Source organism: Schistocerca nitens, chromosome 6, assembly GCF_023898315.1.
Source record: "Schistocerca nitens isolate TAMUIC-IGC-003100 chromosome 6, iqSchNite1.1, whole genome shotgun sequence".
In the NCBI taxonomy this organism is placed as follows: Eukaryota; Metazoa; Arthropoda; class Insecta; order Orthoptera; family Acrididae; genus Schistocerca; species Schistocerca nitens.
The window spans coordinates 297,884,695-297,907,169 of NC_064619.1; the positions used below are offsets into that span (position 1 = coordinate 297,884,695).

Genomic DNA, 22,475 nt, shown 5'->3' on the forward strand with positions numbered 1-22,475 from the left:
GTTGTATGGGACTGAAGACGTAGAAACGACGGAGAGGCTTCAGGCTACAGCAGTCCACTCACCCCACCGCCGCCCCACACCGAAGCCGGAGCTATTGTGCGGTTCGGACCCCAGTGGACCCCCTGGGAACGTCTCATAGTAGACGAGTGTAGCCCCAAATGTTTGCGTGGTAGAGTAATGATGGTGTACGCATACGTGGAGACAATGTTTGCGCAGCAATCGCCCACATAGTGTAACTGAGGCGGAATAAAGAGAATCAGTCGTGGCGTCTGCAAGTGGAAAGTGGAGAACTGGCAGTGGTAGACAAAATCTTCTTCACCACACACGCAAAAATGGCTTGCTGAGAATAGATGTAGATGTATAGCGGTCTTACAACTGGTTCGGGCTATGCACTATAAAACTGGGAGTTTCTATCAGTCAGTCCCTAAGACCAACCAGCGGGGTGATTCGGTTTAGCCTTTTCTGACGGCATCACTCCACGTCGTCAGCATCAGACATGAATAAATATAAGTTTTGCGATATCTGTTTGACGAACTACGGAAAGTTGTGTGTTCTAGGATCCGACCCGTTCCCGTACGTTAATGTCTCCTTGTTGACTCTTTCAGACAGAAACGTGTCTACCATTTGTTATTCGAAAGAACGCAGCTCGAGTACTGAGAAGATAGAGTTCAGTTATGTCTATGTTGATGACGCCTCCCACCTGCGCGGTCTGCCATTAAATTGAACATGTCAAGTGAGGTAATCAGTGACATTTTTCTCGTGCAGCCAATACTTATAGTATTTCAACGCAACTGCCTAACCTATTAATATTAGGGCCCAAATAGAGAGGTATACTAGCATATAAAAAATAAAATCCATAAGTAAAGCAAAGCTTATGGAAGATAAATATTTTTTCACAGGCACTCATTTAGTCCCTGTATCTATTGCATGATGTAAATATTTGATGAGATACGCAAATTATTAAAAGAGAGGTCACCAGGTATTACCATGAAATGTAAGCGCATTGCAGATATCAGAGCTCCAAATAGTAAAACAGTAAAAACAATATGAGGCTTCGTGAATTGTGCTGTCAATTACTGCTCTCGGTAATTCTGTGTCGCTTCATTATCTGCCTGCTCGTCACGTGGTTAAAAAACGAGAGAGATAAAAAGGCAATTCTTTAATGACAATATATTTGTGAATAATGAATATGACAGAAAAACGCCTGTTCACACAGACCTGTGCAGCTCGGCGATGAGCGCTCATCAACACGACTAGCGAGCTGCGAAGCGCATTGTATAAACCGTCACAACCAAAACCATAATCATCACAAACCACATCCATCTGATATCCATTTCTGGATAAAGGTTTCATCTAAATGTTGCACTGCGTTGCAGTCTTCAGCTCTGCTCATTCATGTTGATTCTATGTAATTTGCGACGTCATCTATTCAACTTCCTTTATAATCGTCTTTTCTTATTTCTAGAAATCCCAAAATTCCTAGAGCTTGCGTCCTTAAAAGAGTGAACCGATATTTTGACTCAATCTGACAAAAAAGTGTGGAAATATCGAACGTTATAAGTGCCGAATCCCTCATTTGTCAGGAGAATTAAAAAAAAACAATGTGTATCTTTTTGTATCCAAACACTCGAGAAGGTGTTCTGATACCATTATTAAGAACGTCCTAGAGAACTTACTAAGTGCCAATAAGAAATTTTTTGTTTCAAGTGTCATTAATAAATACACCATTAATATTTTAATTAGTAGTACTCTTGTCTACAAAAATCATATACCATATCTCAAAATTTTTACAAGAGACTAACAATAATAAAGTCAAGAACAGATCTTTGAATATTGACTTCTCTTTCTTACACAACGCCATTCTTGCGATCAAATGATGCGAAACCTTGTAGAACTGCCTATCCTATTCAGTACGAAATGCTTTTCATAATACTTTCCAGATACACGTTGTTTTGTCTGTTCAATTCTCCAGCTTCTTTTACTATTCTCGATTGGAACGGGATAGTCGACAATTAGCTGTGGTAGACAAAGTGCCCTCCACCAAGCACCGTGAAGTGGCTTGTGGCTGTAGGTGTAGCTGTAGGTGTAGATGTAGATATAGATGTACTCGCTCGAGAGAGCAGAGCGTCCGAGCAGCTGCGTGACTGACATTCTTTAACTTTTTCGTTGGACTTGGAATAATTTTGTGAGTGCAAATTTATGTACCTCAGCTTTTCGTTGGTCGTGGAATAATTTTCTGAAAGCGAGTTCCGTACCTAACTGATCACTGGACGTAGATTACATGTCTGTGTGTTGGGTGGTTGATTTTGTGTGACATTACGAACTTCAGCTTGCATGTTTTCGTAGTGGTTAGCCTGGATAAGAACTTTAGTTTATGTCGCGATTAATACTTGGAAGCTGCACTTTCAAACTTTGAGTGTTTGTTGATTTTCATGAATTAATGCAGTCAAATGAACCGTGATCGCACATATTTCCGTACTGGATTCTCTGCTCGCACTGCAAACATCAGTTATAGTTTAATCATTTCTGTATTACATGCTCTGCTCGCACTACGCGCATTAGTTACTGTTTAATAGTTTTTATTTGAATCTGTAGTTTACATGAGGTCATCATTCCCACATGTGTGAATATTATTGAATAAACATTTATTTGCCTTAAACTGTAATCCAATGGTTTCGTGAATATTATTAATCTAACAGGATTTATCTAATAGTTTCTCTTATTTATACATTATTCGCAAACTTCTCTGTCTACTTAAAAGAGTACAGGATCAATTCTGTAATTAACTGTTGGGTTTCATAACAACGACGCATGACCGACCCCTTTGATATAAGAACGAGTCAAGCACTGACAGTGACAAAATAGAACCGCCGGTGCGCTCATAGCCTCTTCCGTCATTTCTCCTACGTTTGTGCAAGGTGTGATTCTGATATAGTTCAGTGCAATTTCTTGGAGCAGAGATTTCCATGTGTAATGTACAAACAGTTTTACTTTACTTAATCTAGGTAGGGACTTTCCTAATAGTTGCTCGACGGCGCTTTTCCACTGCACAGGGACATATTCTCGTTGGGATTCGGGCCTTTCCGCTGGGTGTGCACATCTGGGCTGGAGAGCGACCTGCAGACCACGGACAAGCTCGCAATTGATGAACTGGAGACTCTGCTGAAAGGTAACTAATTGTTGTCACATATAAGCTGATAAAAATGCTACTGACTCTACATATAAAGTATGACTGCAAGTGTCATTGCTAATTAGATAGAGGAAAGCTGTATGCCGCGGAAAACATATATTGCTATCACTTGCTTATCGACGTTGTTGCTTATTTCTCTCTAGTACGTTTAGAGATTGCATGGTGCGCCAAGAGAACACGTTGACGAAAGTGAATCCTGAAGGTCTTTTATCTTTATTATTAACATTTCAGCCGGCCGTTGTGGCCGAGCGGTTCTAGGCGCTTCAGTCCGGAACCGCGCGACCGCTACGGTCGCAGGTTCGAATCCTGCCTCGGGCATGGATGTGAGTGATGTCCTTAGGTTAGTTAGGTTTAAGTAGTTCTAAGTTCTAGGGGACTGATGACCACAACAGTTAAGCCCATAGTGCTCAGAGCCATTTGAACCATTAACATTTCACATAAGATTTTGCACGTTTAACTAGTAGCTTCATATGATGGTGGAGTTCCAGAATAATTAAAAATGTGTCTGTTTATATACTTCCAATTCTTCTCTGATAATAACGATGTTACTGAAGCGGGCAGTTCTTTTTCATACGTCTCTCAATAGAGATTGGATGACCGGGACCTCCCACGAAGTCGCCGCCAAGCTTGCGATGGTGGTCGTCCAGGACCGTGCAAAACCGCGATTCATCGCTGAATAGAGTGCGACACCATTCAACAGCAGTCCGTGCCTACTGGCCACGACAACACTAGGAACCCAGCCGCTTGTGTAGCAGCGTCAACGGCATTCTACACGTGGATGTTAATTCCCTACTCCGTTTGCTACCACTCTCTGACCAATGGTGCGAAATGGCACATAATGTTGCATGGAGTCACTGCTTGTATGGCAGGAGCAGACGTGGAGGGGTTGCAATGTGCTTGGTGCACAAAATGGCGATCTTCCCTTGTGATGGTCAGACGTGGTCGCCGGAATGTCGCCGACGAGTCTCCCTACCCTCACGTTCACCTACAGTCCGACATCGGCTCACTGTCACATCCAAAAACCTCACAAATTTGGACATTGCACCATTCAGCCAGCTGGCCAAATGGAGACCGCTTTCAAACCCTTTAGGGTGCTAACAGCCCTTTCTCAGACGAGTACGCTGCACCTCCATGTAGTTCACTGTGATCACTCGACATCTGACACCGTTTACACCCCTTATATACCCTCCCATGCCTGATAACAACGCTGAACAACAACAACACTAATGCACTCTGGCAGTGGTATCACTACTCACAGAGAATTGAAACTCTAATCATTTGCATATCCGCCGATAGCGTGTTTGTGTACGGTGTTACATTGACATGGGACTATATCTTCTGTGTGCCTCAATTTTTTTTCAGGCAGTGTGCATTCAGCGGCAGCATGCCTCGAATAAGCAAGTGTACGTAATTTTGAACGTGAAAACCCGTCTTATGGTAAACCTGTCGATCCTAAACCAATGAAGGCGCTATATGTTCATAATAAACTGCATTATTAGCATTGGTTGGACGGCGTTTTTAATTCTTGTAAGAATTAACCTACATTTTTACACAACCATGAACCTACCATGTCAAATTTTCGACACAACAGCTTTATTTCGGAATCCGTATGAACTCAGTTCAGCAATATTTTGATCCGCAAAGCTTTCGATCCCTTGAAATAAAAAAATTTTGCAACAGCGCGAGACACGTTTTACCAGTCTTCTTCGACACACCTCATGCTACCATTTCACGTGACTGCTAACTAACAATTTCCAGTAATACTAGCGCGCACGATGGTTGAATTTAACTCTATTCGTCAGATGATTTTGTTCTAGTTAAATCAAGAGAATCCGGTCGGTATGGCACCTCCTCATTACCCGCCACTTCACTGATGTGACATTATGTCGCCATAACGCAAAATTAGCATCAGTGCTAAGTAGCTTTTTGTCGTAACGTAGTAAGATAAGACTGTTTTCAAGTCTCAAACTGCGTCTTCACGCTGTAGGAAATGTCATCATATCAGTAGGTTTCATCCAATTTCATAAACGTCATACATCGATTTACACATCAAGTTACCGATAGAGATCAGTTTTCTTACTTTCGAAAGGAGTCATGTTCACAATGAATAATTCCGAATACGGCACTTAGATCGTTTCATTTCGGTTTCGGGGCATGACTGCAGACTATAGTTTCTACTGCACAAAGAAATCTGGAACTTAGAAAATCGTGTTCGTTCAATGTGTTACTTCAGCTGCTAAATAATAAACGTTCTTTCATTTTAACTTTTGCGTTTTTAAACATTGAATTAACTGGTTTACAATAATCATTCAGCTACCACAGTAATGTAACCTCCATCTACTCACATGAACTTCAAAATTTCAGCTGCTCACTACGACTGCATAAACGTATACGATTTTTTCAACCGACTGCACATGAATCCTTCTTAGAACCATTCTTTTCACCAAGCAAGAGAGATAATAGGGGTAACAATTCTACGCAAAGAACCTAATCAATTACACTACGGACAACAGCAGTACTTAATTTGACTTTATACATAATTTTTACGTAAATGTAACAAAATTTGGTGGAAATATTTTAAATAACTTAATAATTAAATTTAGGTATTGATGTTTCTTTTCAATAAACTTCCAAAATATTCCTGTCATATCGAATGAAAGCAGCAATGCACAAAGTAGGACATTTACATGTAAACTGTTTCACATGAGGTTACTATTTAGAATTGAAAACATCGAAAGCCACTAGTATCGAAAGGTTCCTAATGTGCACTAGACTTGATTACATCATAACTGGCAGAGGACGAACAGTACACGCAAAAATTTGTCGTGCACAATGTTTGAGAATAAAGGACTGAGACTTGTGTTACAAATTTGTGCATTTACCAAATATGTCCATTTAGTTCAACTCGTCTCTCCCTTTCCTTTCCACGGAATTCCAGGGAGTTCCTCCATTCTTCCCTTCCAGATGAGTACAAGAACGGATCTGTAGTGAGTGGTTCATCCATTGCTATTGAGTGGATCGATATTGGTGGATCATATTACATCATGCCACGACCAGTAGTTCATTAGTAATGAGAACAGATTCGTTTCCTTTATGTCGCGATAATATTCCACTGGCAATTTGGAGAAGGCAGATTCGTACTTTTTTGCGTGAAAAATAACACAGCTTGATTTTTTAAAGGTATCTCGTTTCTCATCAATATTTTAATGCAGCTCTGGACAGTCCTGCTGCAAACTCCATAGTTCTTGGCAACTCTCTCTCTCCACAGTCTTTATTTCTTATTACCAAATAATTTCACCTGACTTATCTTAGCTTTAACGAGTGACTTAACAATATTAAATCTTTAACTATCAGTTTTTTTCCGGAGTCGAGACATTAATGTATGCTTATTCTAATTAATGTCATAGTCAGAAGAAATAATATGACAAATATTTCCCTCACTTTCGTTTTCCAACCTGTAGAAGGATGGGATATAAGGGTTATTCATAGCTACCCCCGGTGCTCCAGAAGATTACTGCACAAAGACTACAAGACACAGAAAACAGACAGACTCTGTGGATACAGTATCTCTCCAAGATTTTAACTCACGTTACAGGCGCCCAATATGGATACCATTTGTGACGCAGCAAACGCCAATACGTGAGTGAAATTCATGGACACGAATTGTTCGGGAAGGCGCGGAAGCAGCCCGCTGCCCAGTTCTCTTTGTTCGGTTGCATATCTGCAGGCGCGAAGTAATCTTATGCGCCTACACGGAGCGGTGCTGGTCAGTGTGGTAACACTCAAACTTTAAGACAGCACATTCTAGAAATGCAAGCCGTATAAATATTCTGTAAACAATTAGCTGGCTCCACTTTAGCGGTAGGACACTGATATGTAGCAATAACATGTACTAAATTGTGGTGCCGTCCGAAGTTTCCAAAGCAAGGTAGGTACGTCGAAACGAAACCACAGAAGAGTATAGTCGCTGCCTCCCACAGCGACAAAAGAGAAACGCTGGCGTACCCATGCCTCCTAGAGCTCTACTACACCACTGCAGCCGATGGTCTACTTACAGCTGAGCAAGGAAATGCTCACCCCAGTTCACAGTCAACGATCTTAAGCAAGCCACCAATATATTAAATGTCTTAGGCAGAAATTAATGTGAACATTATGTGACTTATTCTTCAAGTAAAGAGTCTTGTACATTTGTCTGCGTCAAGTGAACTTTAATATTCATACAGACCTGTAAATACTCAGAACATTCCTATGGAAAGGGATGATACAATGAAAATAAATCCCCACATCTATATAGTAATATACTGAACTAATATCCTGTACGTTACAGATTCACTCAATCTCTTCCCAGAGCAAACTAAAGAACCCACCGTTGTGTCGGCGAGTGTATTTTAGTATAACACAACGCAAACTGTCCTAGCTTCTTTGGTAATCCATCGTGGGACATTCACAGATGAACAAAAAAATGGAAACACTGCGAGGAACGCATGCTTGTACATAAATGCAGATGCTAGCCAAGCCTGCAGGTGGAGCTGTTGTATTGGGCCACGGAAGGCGCCTATGCAGTGCCCTCAATACACCGCAGGTATCAGTAGTGATAAGAGTACTGTGCTGTGTAGATTCGATCGCAATATGTCCGACTGAGGTGAATGCGAAATTGTTGGTGCTCGTATGATGGATACTTCAGTAACCAAAGTAGCAGAAGTAGCCGTTTCAAGAGGCGTCGTATCGTAAATTTATAACGCACTTTGGCAAAGCGGGAAAACATCATCCGCTAAGTCATATCGTGGACGAAAGTGTGTTTTGAGTGGCCGTAACAGGCGTTCATGGAAGAGAATTCTGATGAAAAATAAGACGGCGACAAATACAGAAATCACTGCAGACCTGAATGCCGCGTTGGTGAATTCTGTCACCACCAAACAGTATGAAGGGAGATTCATAATACTCTGGGAACTGTAGGGGAGCTGAAATTACAAAACTACTCATCAGAGATACAGTTGCCCGAAACAGGAAAACATGTTATCGAAATCATAACCATGCACTGTGGTATAATGTAAGAAAGTCATATGGAGAATGAATCTTAATTCACATTATTTTCAACTTCTGGGCGTACGCCGTTCCACGGTTATGGAGCAGACTGCTTGCTGCCAAGAGTGAAACGTGGAGAAGGTTCGGTGATGATTTCGGCATCCATACCGTAGTCTTCCATGGGCTACAGGTTTACTTTGCAAAGATACATTACTTCCAAGGATTATGTGACTAATTTGACTGATCAGTCCATCACATGGTACAATATTTGATCCCCAACCGTGTTACGAGAAGATAGGGCCCCTGTTTGTGCAGCTGGCATTGCCCAGGGCTGGTTTTGTGAACCTAGTGGAAATGGAAATGAGTGTTTGGCGTCATTGGCCGGGAGGCCCCTTACAGGGCAGGTCCGGCCGCCTCGGTTTAGGTCTTATAACATTCAACGCCACATTAGGCAACCTGCGCTCCGGATGAGGATGAAATGATGATGAAGACAACACAACATCCAGTCCCTGAGCGGAGAAAATCCCCGACCCAGCCGGGAATCGAACCCGGCCCCCTTAGGACGGCAGTCCGTCACGCTCACCATTCAGCTATCGGGGCGGACACTAGAACCCAACATTGCTGTGCGTTTGTGGTCTACTTTGGGCTATCCATTTCCACCATCGTTTCCTGAACTAGCTACTATTTTAAAGGAAGAATGGTATAAGATTCCCCTGAAAACTACACAGGACTTGTATTTATCCATTCCGACTGGACGCTGTTCTGGATATTTGCTGTTTTCTTACACCGTATTAGGTATGGTGATGTCTTGTGTTTCTTGGTGTTGTCATGTTCTTCTCCACGTCCTGTGCATCACAATAGTAGTGAAAGGGTTAAACAGTTAGAACAAACTGATAAAGTAATTAAGAATAAAAGATATAATTTTTATAAAATTATTATTTAATATTTGTCAATTAACATTTCCATTTACATCTGTACTAATAATACATCTGTAAAATTGTCTTGTCCGTCTGTCTGTATGAGCAAAATAATCTACAAACCTACTAGAAGAATTTTCATGGCGTTTTCACAAGTAACTTGAGCATAGCTTGGGCACCGTATAGGCTTCATATCGCCAAAATCTGATTACTGAAAAAAAATAGCTTTATTGAAAGTTTTTGCATACCGGTATTATAAATGCGAAAGCAACTCTGCTGTTACGTTTTTATGAGTAACCCATTGAACTGATTTCGATTAAATCTGGTATGGAGGTAACTAGAAATGTGAGGCTACTTTAGAGAGTTTTTAGTTCAAAATACTTATTGATTTGAAGAATATTACGCGAATTAGAGAAAAATATTTTCTCTTTTGGCAAGCTATTTTCTTTATTTATTTTTACTTTTTATCTCTATCGTATTTGCAAAAATGCTTTTATTACTTGATATGTGCTACATGATGCGATTCAAAGTAATGAATACAATGTTTATGCAATCTTCAGTGTGTTTAATCCATATTTCGACAGCATTTGTTGTATAATGTACACGATGTGTAATGTACAGCTACTCCAGTAGGACAACGCACAGATGAAGGCTCCTGCGGGGACTGATGACAGATATTAAGTCCGATAGTGCAAAAAAAAAAAAAAAAGACAAAGGCTCCTGCCAAAGCCCCTCAGCATGCACCGCTCGATAGGATAGCAACGCTGCGCATGACGAGGCATCGTGCTCTGGAACAGCTTACGAGGGGGGTGGGCGCGGCGCACATCATGAGTTATACTTACCTGAACAGAAAGACACGTGAGGGCAGCTGATGTTGTTTCACCCACAGTAGCTCAATAACTTACTATCACTCATCATAACAAAGCTAACGATATGCAAACGCAGCCATGGGGTACAGCTCGTTCAATAACAAATACAAAACTGAAATAAAACTTCAAAAAATTTGCCACTGCTGAGATTCAAACTATGGACTTGATGGCCTCCCAACTGATATACTATGGAAATGTTTTACACGTAACGGTACTCGGAAGCATTCTGATCTTCAAAGGTGATTTTTTCGACATTTTTAAGAATTGTGTCGGATTTTTTTAGGAAACTGACGTCTGGGCATTGACCTACTAATTCTGTAAGTATGGAAAGAATCAAAGACGGCGAATTATCAAGGTCCCCATGTTAGACATAATACATTACTGGCCATTAAAATTGCTACACCAAGAAGAAATGCAGATGATAAACAGGTATTCATTGGACAAATATATTATACTAGAACCGACACGTGATTATATTTTCACGCAATTTAGGTGCACAGATCCTGAGAAATCAGTACCCAGAACAACCACCTCTGGCCGTAATACCGTAATAACGGCCTTGATACGCCTGGGCATTGAGTCAGACAGAGCTTGGATGGTGTGTACAGGTACAGCTGCCCATGCAGCTTCAACACGATACCACAGCTGATCAAGAGTAGTGACTGGCGTATTGTGACAAGTCAGTTGCTCCGCCACCATTGACCAGACGTTTTCAATTGGTGTGATATCTGGAGAATGTGCTGGCCAGGGCAGCAATCGAACATTTTCTGTGTCCAGAAAGGCCCGTACAGGACCTGCAAGATGCGGTCGTGCATTATCCTGCTGTAATGTAGGGTTTCGCAGGGATCGAATGAAGGATAGAGCCACAGGTTGTAAGACATCTGAAATGTAACGTCCGCTGTTCAAAGTGCCGTCAGTGCGAACAAGAGGTGACCGAGACGTGTAACCAATGGCACCCCATACCATCACGCTGGCTGATACGCCAGTATGGCGATGACGAATACACACTTCAAATGTGCGCTCACCGCGATGTCGCCAAACACGGATGCGACCATCATGATGCTGTAAACAGAACCTGGATTCATCCGAAAAGATGACGTTTTGCCATTCGTGCACCCAGGTTCGTCATTGAGTACACCATCGCAGGCGCTTCTGTCTGTGATGCAGCGTCAGCCATGGTCTCCGAGCTGATAGTCCCTTCTGCTACAAACGTCGTCGAACTGTTCGTGCAGATGGTTGTTGTCTTGCAAACGTCCCCATCTGTTGACTCAGGGATCGAGACGTGGCTGCACGATCCGTTACAGCCACATGGATAAGATGCCTGTCATCTCGACTGCTAGTGTTACGAGGCCGTTGGGATCCAGCACGGGGTTCAGTATTACCCTCCTGAACCCACCGATTCCATATTCTGCTAACAGTCATTAGATCTCGACCAACGCGAGGAGCAATGTCGCGATAAACCGCAATCGCGATAGGCTACAATCCGACCTTTATCGAAGTCGGAAACGTGATGGTACGCATTTCTCCTCGTTACACGAGGCATCAAAACAACGTTTCACCAGGCAACGCTGGTCAACTGCTGTTTGTGTATGAGAAATCGGTTGTAAAGTTTCCTCATGTCAGCACGTTGTAGGTGTCCCCACCGGTGCCAACCTTTTGTGAATGCTCTGAGAAGCAAATCATTTGCATGTCATAGCAACTTCTTCCTGTCGGTTACATTTCGCGTCTGTAGCACGTCATCTTCGTGGTGTAGCAATTTTAATGGCCAGTAGTGTATATAAAAGTGTTTGCACTACTACAGGCTATAGGAGACCCCAGGGCTTCCTTCCAGTGAGATTTCATGTTATTGAATGAAGAGTAGATGTGATGTAGTATTAATGTCACTAATTCAATAAATTAAATTTTAACATCTTGCAATACCGTTTTATGAGTGCACATACTTCTTAATCATTTCAATAGTTTTATCTACTCATTTAAGCTCCACACAGGAGAGTATTCAACACTTTTGGGTAACAGCTTAAGCCAGCACACGAGATAGCAGTCGGGAGAGAGGACTGTAGGCAGCCCGGGAAGTTGTCGCAGAGTTCGTGGCTAAGTAGTCAGGGCAGCCTGTCTGCCTCGGGGGTATCTGCGCACGCCAAGGCTGGCGGCCTACTGTGTGCCAGTCCCCAAGTTGGCGAGTCCGCTACCGCTGCCGCTTCTGAGATGAAAAGCAGCAGCGGCTCGGATGACTGAGCAACAGGGCTTCACGTGGTAGACATTGAGAGGAGAGCCTCCATTATACATGAACTGAGCGACAAACGGAAGACAGCATGAATGAGCAGCATTCATTAAACGAGGCTCAGCGGCTGGTCGGATTATTTAGGGTATTTTCACATATTCCTACAGGAGACAGCAGTGGCTAAAACTACAAGAGAAGTTCGTGTAATTACATGTCCGAGAACCAGTACCTGTTGAGACGTAGCTATATCGCTGAAATCAGCTGTTCGAACCCTGCATTTTGTTTACATATGAGGCAGGATTCACAAGAGATGGCACAGTAAATTAGCACAATACGCATTTGTGACCAGATGCAAATCCTCGAGGAATTACGGAGGTGACGCATCATGATCACTTCACAATCAATATATGGGCAAGAATTATCGATGACGGACTCACAAGACCATGCACCTTGTCAAACAGATTATTAGGTGCTGTATATCATCGATTTCCGCGCAATCTGTTACCAGCGCTACTTGCAGAAAGACAACGAATGTGGTTTACGCACGAAGGGGAATCACCCCATTTTCTACGAATCGTGCCACAGTACTTCATTGCAACGTTTCTTGGACAATGGATTGATCGAGGACGTCTGATGGCATGTCCTGCCCATTCACCAGACCTGAACCCGCTCGATTACTAGCTTTGAGGACTTTTAAAGGCACTTGTGTATGCCCAATACATCGGCAATGTTCAAACGTTACAGGAGCCTATGATTAATATATGTAACGTAATCCGAATGGATGTACATGAAACAATGTGTGATTCATTGTGAAAGAGGGCTCCCGAATTCACACAAAATACAGATCGGAATGGGGAGACAGATTGATCCAAACCTCGAAGCTACAAGTTTCCAAACGTATCATTACTGTGACTTCTAATTTTGACCTACACTATCTCTGTAGGAACACGTGACCGTTTCTCTTAAACTGCCTTTGAGTGTCTCAAATGTTTTGGGTCTGACAGAAAAAGATGATAGTGGGTCCACACAGCTGATTATATTGCGACATGGAACCAAATGTCGGAAACGCGTATTTATTGTGTTATGAGCATAAACAACATGGCAACAACGTAGCTCGTTCAAATGGCTCTGAGCACTATGGGACTTAACATCTGAGGTCATCTATCCCCTACAACTTAGAACTACTTAAACCTAACTAACCTAAGGACATCACACACAACACCCAGCCAGCACGTGTGTCATGTGACGACCGCATGCATCGCACCGTCACATTAACTTGGGCTGCACGCACCCCATCTATCACTGATGTCAGTTGTCCATTGCATTAGACGGCTTGTGTCCATGGTGAAATATGTATGATGGAACGTTACTTGTCACGAAAGTTGGCAGGCATGCATTTCATGTACCGCGCGGCTGGATGTAGTGCCCGCAAAGTAGCGCGAAAGTACAGAGAACGCTTTCTCAACAGGCGTCATAGTAAGTGTAAGAAGTTTATCTCCATCGATACCAACTTACGAGAGACAGGGTCGTTAACATCACAGACAGCTGGCCAAGGTTTCCGCCGGAGACATGTCTGAACACCAGACTTTGAAGAGATGATGTTGGATGGTGTAGCCGATCACGCAGCAACAAGCACCCTTCAACTTGCCTATGAAACGCGCACTTCGAAGGGTAGAGTGTGGAGAGTACTGGTGGAACAGGTATTACACTCCTATGATAAAGAACGTCTGCGAGCACTGGGACCGACGGACTTTGAGACCCGCGTTCTCTTCTCTCAATGGATTATCTACCGCAGTGCTGTAATGCCGAACTTCGTACAGTTTGCACTGTTCACGGATGAGGCCTCGTTCACCCGTAATGGTGTTTAAACATCCGCCAATAGTCGTGTCTGGAATTAGAACAATCCCCAAGTCACTCACATCGGTGGCCACCAGCAACGATTCTCTGCCAACGTATGGGCGGGCATTGTCCAAGACATCTAGCAGGACACCTGCTGCCTACTCACGTTACCTGGTGTTCCCTTGAAATGCACTGCCCCGGTTCTTGGAGACTGCACCCATCACTGTCCGTGAAAGAATGTGGTTTCAAAATGACGGTGCTCCAGCCCATTTCAATGTTGTCCGCGAGCACCTGAACAACACCTACACTCATCGTTGGATTGGAAGAGCAGACGCTGTCCCACGGTCAGCGCAGTCGCCAGATCTCACACTTCTGGACTTTTCCCTCTAGGACTACGTCACGATGTTGTTGCATGAAACCCGCGTAGAAACGGATGAAGACCTGCTAGCTGGGATCCAAGCAGCCTGTGCCCTGGTACAACGGGATCTTTGAGAGAATGCGACAGAACTTCACGCTCCGTTACCGTGCATTGAGACTGGCGTTCGGAACTTTGAACAATTACTAAGAGTTACGTTGTTGTTACGCGATGTACGCTGCGTATGTCGCATTGAATATGCATTTCCGACCACTGGTTCCCTGTCTCAATACAACAGGTTGTGGGGACACTATCGCCTGTTTCAGTTTGACCCAAAATGGTTTAGACACACTGTATGCAAACCTTACACTACTGTCAATCTATAAATGAACGCACACTAAAGCTTTATTAATTCCATTTCAGACGCGTGTAATATTTATTCACACATCCCTTGTTCAAAAGCCCCCCCATTATAGGACCTGAAGTGCGGTCCTTCTTTCCACTTCTTTCCTCCTCCTTTCTGACTTCCCCCACTCTCTCCCGTTACGAAAAACGTAATCTGTGCACCAGTCTCTTCTTCTTCATGATCCTGCCACACCTCAAATTCTTCTCAGGCTTTGCAGAGATGTTCACAAATCGCTCTGCTCACAATGCAAACAAGACAAGAAGGGTAGGAGGAAACGAAGCGAAACTTCCCAGATGTAGAGCGTATGTGACGTTATTTCAGTTATTACAATATCGAGCCTCCGGAAATTCAATGTTGTTGAGATGTCTCTGCATCGTAGGAAAAATGGTGTGAGACTCAAATCAACGAGATCTCATACCTTCTTCCACGTACATTTCAGAAATTTAACTTTTCTCATAAAGGCTTTTGATCAAACATGTATACTTTAAGGCCTTGGTGATTTTTGTTTAACGGGCATTTCGTATTGGTGCAAGGCACGTCTTTGTGAGTACCGTTTCGTCTCCTTTTGCTGTAGGCATCGTCAGAGATTATAAAGACGCAGATAGCAGTTACAGACAAAAGATAGAAAAGAAAAAAGAAAAGAAAAATTCAGCAGATCGAACTGTTTGTAACGCGGCGGTATGGTCGTGACGTCATCAGACCGCTTATAACATATCTTGGGTGTTCTGAATTATCTGACTAGGGTGAGATGCCTTCAGTTTCTGGAGGTAGTACCATTTAAATTATTAGTACAAGAGGTAGGGCAAATAATTTATAAACTGTTTATGACAGCCTAAGATTGATGAGCTAATTCTACATGATTACTAAGTACTGGTACATGAAAGAGGGAAAACATAATCATTAATCCAGTATCCTTATGGGATTACTGGCACAATACATCATAGCCTAGGTTGTGGGGCCGCAAGGAGGAACAAGTGCGAGACAAAATTTAATGGCATCATCTTCAATAATCGACGTCATAAGGCTTCTAAATATCGGCATCACCAAAACAATTGCATCTATCGTTATTAATACTGAGAAATGGGTTAATCATGCATCCAAAAGGAGCCAGTACTACCCAGTCGGCATTCTGTAAGCAGTGCTTTCAAAGTATCTACATGGACACGATTAAGCTGAGGTCCATTCACAAACTCAGGGTACAGTTTTTAGTGAATTTGGCTGAAGTTATACTGAATAAAACACGCGTCTCAGTAACTACACTTACATTAACGTTTAAGAGTTTAGTCTCTTATACTAGGTGATCAGAACTACAGCCAGAAATACTGCCTGTACTCTAAGATATCACTATCGTACAGTTGTGGGTTGGAATAAGAGAGTTATTTATTGACCTTCTGTTTTTTTTTTTTTGTTTTTTTTTTTTTTTGCCACGGGTTAATGCCTCGCCCAGTTTCATACTACTAGGGGCAGAAATTAAATAATAAGCAGAGCTAGACGTTGATTTTATTGAGAGACCCGGCCAGCAATTGCCAGGTACCGTTGCCCCCTGGCCGAGATCGCGGAGTTGGCTCTGAGCACTATGGGACTCAACTGCTGTGGTCATAAGTCCCCTATAACTTACAACAACTTAAACCTAACTAACCTAAGGACAGCACACAACACCCAGCCATCACGAGGCAGAGAAAATCCCTGACCCCGCCGGGAATCGAACCCGGGAACCCGGGCGTGGGAAGCGAGAACGCTACCGCACGACCACGAGATGCGGGCAATCGCGGAGTTACGTCGACGTGTGATGCGGAGGTTGTGGCTTGATAAAGATGCTGCAGTTTGCTTTACGTAGCACTTGGGTCCAGAACTTGCGCAGTTTTGATTATTTCTTCTTTTCTGTTATAGCTGGTTTTGAGCGTCTGAATTTCTATGCACTGTGTCTACATTCTAGCATAATAATGATTGTATCTTTATAAAAACGTAGTATCGGAGAAATTAATTTGGTGGCTCTCTAATCCCAGTGCATGCTCTACTATTGTAAATTCATCTGTGTTTAGAAGACGATAATACGACCTGGATCACGGCCTAGTGTCCGTAAGCAAAAAGCACCAACGATCCAGAATGAAATTTTCACTCTGCAGCGGAATGTGCACCGATATGAAACTTCCTAGCAGATTAATACTGTGTGCCGGACCGAGACTCGAACTCGGGGCCTTTGCCTCTTACGAGCAAGTGCTCTACCTTTTTTTATCTCATTTTGTTCGTTATAGTTCGTTGTATTTGTTCAAGGCGGATGTCCTATGACGCTTGTTCAGGTTCATCGTTGAGCCATTAACTCAGTTTTTTTTTTATTTTTTTTTTATTACACAGGGCAGCTAACCTTCTGACCGAACACGCTGAGCTACCGTGCCGGCGATCATCTGAGCTACCCAAACACGGCTCACGCCCCGTCCTCACAGCTTTACTTTTGCTAGTACCTCGTCCCCAGACTTCACTGAACCTCTCCTGCAAACCTTGTAGAACTAACATTCCTGGAAGAAAGGATGTTGCGGAGACATGGCGTAGCCATAGCCTGGGGGATGTTTCCAGACTGAAATTTTCACTCTGCAGCGGAGTGTGCGCCGACAGGATACTTCCTGGCAGAATTAAAGCTGTGAGGACGGATCGTGAGTCGTGCTTGGGTACCTCAGAGAGTAGAACACTTGCCCACGAGAGGTAAAGGTTCCGAGTTTGAGTCTCGGTCCGGCACACAGTTTGGTCTGCCAGGAAGTTTCAGCGCCGAAGATGTTCTCCTTACGTTCTGTAAAAGGAAGTGGTGGTCACAGTTCAGTAGTAATGTGTTAGGGGAATCCGGCGCTGAAACTCCTGACTTAAAACTACAGCGTAACCTGCAAAACTTTTGAAGGACATAGTGTTATTTTAATTCCACTTATATCACACGACGTTCCTACAAGTTCTCCGTCGACACTGAAACGCTTCGGGGATGTTACGCTATACTGAATGGAGTTTCTACACGCATCTACCTCAGCAGTCTGCGATCCAGGCTTTAAACACCTGTGTAGTGGAAATTTCCGTCGGGAGTGGTCTTCGTAGTTTTTGGCTTTCAGCGGCAGTCGAAAACTAGGAAAACTGTCGTTATACCCTCAGTGAAACGCATGTGGCCTTGAGCTACAGAGATGCTGTCACGTAAAAAAAGCATCAGACAGCATTATGTCTAGCTATAACTTTTATTATGCTGATGTTTAAGACATACAGGCTATGTGCTGTAATGAGACATGATTGCGAACATCGGAAGTACTATGGAACCCAAACTGCAGTAACAACAACCAGTGATTGATTTGCAAAGAAGCAAAGAACGAATGTGTGAAAATAGCAGCAGAAATAACACCAGAAGAAACGACTGAACGATAGACCTCTAACAATAAACTGTTAAACAAAATGTTTTGCACATTCCTCATGACATATATTTTGTGTTCTTTGTTCATTCATTTTTATCGGGAATCTCTTACTCAGTACTTTTTGGACCAAAGGAAATCGCTTGTACAGCCACCCGTGTACGCGAACTTGATACAGTGGCTTGTATACACCGATCGTAATGTTAGCATTCCCGAAAGTTATTTCCAGTTTAGAGGTTTGTCAGTTGAGATAATTGCCATACACCCAACCGACGTCTTTCGACGATTAAACCGTTACTGTGAGAACACATCAGTCTACCAGACAATGATCTCCAATTGTCAAGAACTTCTACATATACATCTACATCTACATATACGCTCCGCTAGCCAGTAAGCAGTGTGTGGCGGAGAGCACAATTCGCGCCAAAGTCATATTTCCCCCCCTCTGTTCCACTCGCGGATCGCGCGAGCGAATAACGACTGTCTGAACGTCTCAGTACGAGCTCTAATTTCCCTTATCTTTGAATGGTGATCATTGCGCGATTTGAAAGTTGGTGCTAATAACATATGCTCTACATCCTCGGCGAAGATCGGATTTCGGAATTTAGTTAGCAGCCCCTTCCGTTTAGCGCGTGCAAGGGCGTCCCACTTCAAACTTTCTATGAGATCTGTATTGCTCTCGCGATGGCTAAATGTACCAGTCACGAATCTTACCGCTCTTCTTTGGACCTTCTCAATCTCTTGAATCAGACCCAAGTGGTAAGGGTCCCATACAGACGAACAATACTGGACGAACTAACGTATTCAGTCGATGACCGTTACCTACAATTATTCCTCGAAAATACCCCAAGGAAAATGTAACAGAACTACGTGCTGCCTTTTTTGAGACAACTGCAACGGCCGCATCGACCCAAGCAGTACGCAAACGTCTTCTAATGAACGATCTGTCTCTAGACTTCCATCATGAACAACAGCGCTAACTCTTATCATCGTGCAGCAGGGAGAAGGTGGCTAGGGAATACTTGACAGTGGAAACTAAGATATTAACGACATGTTCACTTCACTGACATGTGTCGGATTACTCTGACGCTTGATGGCCGTCGTGGAAGAGAGCTGAGGCGATGAGATAACAAAGCTTGTCCCAGTAGCGATATGGGTCAGTCATATTTCTGGCCGGTATCATTTATTGATACTGGAAGCCTCCTGCAGCAATCAAATGTAATTTGAGGGCTGTTCAGTATCGGGACTGGAACATTCAACATATTGTCCAGCGCTCGTAGAGTTGGGACGCGGCGGATGTCGGTCGGGTTGGAGCAGTAGTGAGGCTTGCATAGCCATGACTCGCCCGACGGTTGCCGGCACACATGACTTGTACTGGGGACGGTCTTGGTTGATCGTCGGTTGGTCATCTAACCGGAGGACGTGTAATTGCTCTCCGGTCGCTTGTGGGTTGGCGCTGAGTGTCTCAACTCGTGGTTCGACCGTGTCATTGCTCGGTTGCTGCATTCTTTGTCCTAGTGTTTGTGAAATTATGTGTAGGTGTTGATGTCGACTGCTCAGTTATTTTAGTGCTGTCTCCGTGCTGATGTGTAGCAGTCGGTCGGTTGGTGTGGATCAGCCAGGAACTCCGCGCGGCGCAGTGGGCCGGCCCGCTGGCGGTCTCTTCGCAGTGTCGGAGTGTGTGGGAGCTGTTCCGATTGCTACGAGGTTCGTGGCTCACCGACCCAGGACATCAAAGTTGAGTGGTGATGTAATTGCCGAAGCCAGTCTGTTCACATTGTGACGTTGGTTTTGATGGTTGGCTGTTGGGGGTATACCCGTGAGCAACAGCGAGTGTTCGAGTTGGCGAAAGTTTGGCCACCATCCGGTGGAGTTTAACTGTATTTTGGTTATTTGAAGTCCAAGTGGACCAGTGGAATTTTCTGCCTTGTGGCCGTTAGCGTTCCGGTTATCTGCCCTGGCCGCTGACGTAAAATCCAGGCAGTGTCCTTTCCTCACCGTGTTGTCGCTGTCCAACACGTGTGTGTAGTTTTGACAGCTTATGCGTACTTGGTTGTGGGTGGCTACGCCTTTTACGTTTTGGCTTTGGACTTCATTGTGTATTGGTCGAGTGGACAGCAAGTCGTCTTGTCGGTTGGTCTGTTGACTGTCTGTTGGTTGGGTTGCCGGCGGATCGGATATAGTTGGGCCGACTACCTGTCTCCCCTAAGCGAACGTTAATATTTCAAGTGCAGACCGACCCCCGGAAACTTCTGAGCGCCGCTGGCTGTACTGTCTTTTCTTATTGGTATTTGATTGTGTATTTTAATGGCTCATAGCCGATAGTTTCAATTTGTATGCTTTTAGTTGGGTTTTAAATAATGGGCCTTGAGCCGTTTTAAAATTGAAAGTTCCTCACCTGTAAAGTCTTACATTGTTTGTGCCTTCAGCAGTCTTAAAATTACAATTCCTTACTTGCTAAGTCTTAGATTGTTTGGGCCTTCAGCCTCATTTAAAATATTTTTTCTGGATAAAGCTTTGAGCCTTCTGCCTTTTGAAAATTTATTGTAGTTGTGTTTTTCAATCATGGGCCTTCAGCCGTCTTAAAATTTAAATTCCTTACTTGTTAAATCTTACATTGTTCGGGCCTTCAGCCTCATTAAAAAAAAATTGTTTAAGGATGAAGCCTTGGGCTTTCTACCTTGTAAAAATTTATTGTAGTTGTGTTTTGAATCATGGGCCTTCAGCCGTTTTAAAAGTAAAATTCCTTATTGTTAAGTCTTAGATTGTTTGGACCTTCAGCCTCCTTTTTTTAAAATTATTTAAGGATAAAGCTTTGGGCCTTCTGCCTTTGAAAATTTATTGTAGTTGTGTTTTTAAATTATGGGCCTTCAGCCGTTTTAAAATTAAAATTCGTTAATTGTCAAGCCTCATTTGAAATATTATCTAAGGATAAAATCTTGCGCTTTCTGTCTTTCCAAAATTTATTGTAGTTGTCTTTTAAATCATGGGCCTTCAGCCGTTTTAAAAATTAAAGAGGTTGTGCCGTTAAGCCATAAGATTGTGTGACATATTCCGTCCATAGTTAAGCTCGGAAATTTGAGCTGTAATGTTTGGGCAACTAAATAAAGTTAGATGTGTTCGAGTGTAACTGACAGCGGCTCATATTTGGCCCCTTTCCACAATTCCAACTACCCGCTCTGTCCTGCGGATTTAACCAGGCGTTTCACTTTGTACGCACTGCTCGGCAGCGACGCTGTGCATGCTGCCGCATCATGCGCTCGAATAGCTTACCCAAACAAGTAGACATGTGAGAGGAGCTGACATCACATCTACAACAGCTTACTCACTAACCATCATTCATCACAACAAAACGATAGACAGATGAACGCAGCCTTGAGTAACAGCTAGTACGTACATACATGTTGTTGTTGTTGTTGTGGTCTTCAGTCCTGAGACTGGTTCGATGCAGCTCTCCATGCTACTCTATCCTGTGCAAGCTTCTTCATCTCCCAGTACCTACCGCAACCTACATCCTTCTGAATCTGCTTAGTGTATTCATCTCTTGGTCTCCCTCTACGATTTTTACCCTCCACGCTGCCCTCCCTCTAATACTAAATTGGTGATCCCTTGATGCCTCAGAACATGTCCTACCAACCGGTCCCTTCTTCTAGTCAAGTTGTGCCACAAACTTCTCTTCTCCCCAATCCTATTCAATACTTCCTCATTAGTTATGTGATCTACCCATCTAACCTTCAGCATTCTTCTGTAACACCACATTTCAAAAGCTTCTATTCTCTTCTTGTCCAAACTATTTATCGTCCATGTTTCACTTCCATTCATGGCTACACTCCATACAAATACTTTCAGAAATGACTTCCTGACACTTAAATCTATACTCGATGTTAACAAATTTCTCTTCTTCAGAAACGCTTTCCTTGCCATTGCCAGTCTACATTTTATCTCCTCTCTACTTCGACCATCATCAGTTATTTTGCTCCCCAAATAGCAAAACTCCTTTACTACTTTAAGTGTCTCATTTCCTAACCTAATTCCCTCAGCATCACTCGACTTAATTCGACTACATTCCATTATTCTCGTTTTGCTTTTGTTGATGACGTACATACATATACTTGTTTAATTACATGCATAGACGCAGTCCAGTCACATTAATATGACCACCAACTATGTTCGACGTCAATGTGCAATAACCACTCACAGAAGACAGACTGCAGCACTAGCAGTGGAGGACCGAGCGAGGTGGCGCAGTGGTTAGCACACTGGACTCGCATTC

The 22,475-nt window shown here is 43.2% G+C and overlaps 1 protein-coding gene across 1 annotated transcript in view; it reads left to right on the forward strand.

Moving 5' to 3' along the window:
* LOC126263333 (urocanate hydratase-like) overlaps nucleotides 1-22,475 on the forward strand; it is a 380,705-nt gene that overhangs the window by 202,289 nt on the left and 155,941 nt on the right. The window contains exon 10 of the mRNA XM_049960422.1: nucleotides 3,054-3,169. Coding sequence (XP_049816379.1) covers nucleotides 3,054-3,169 — 116 coding nt within the window. The remainder of the gene's footprint in view (nucleotides 1-3,053; nucleotides 3,170-22,475) is intronic.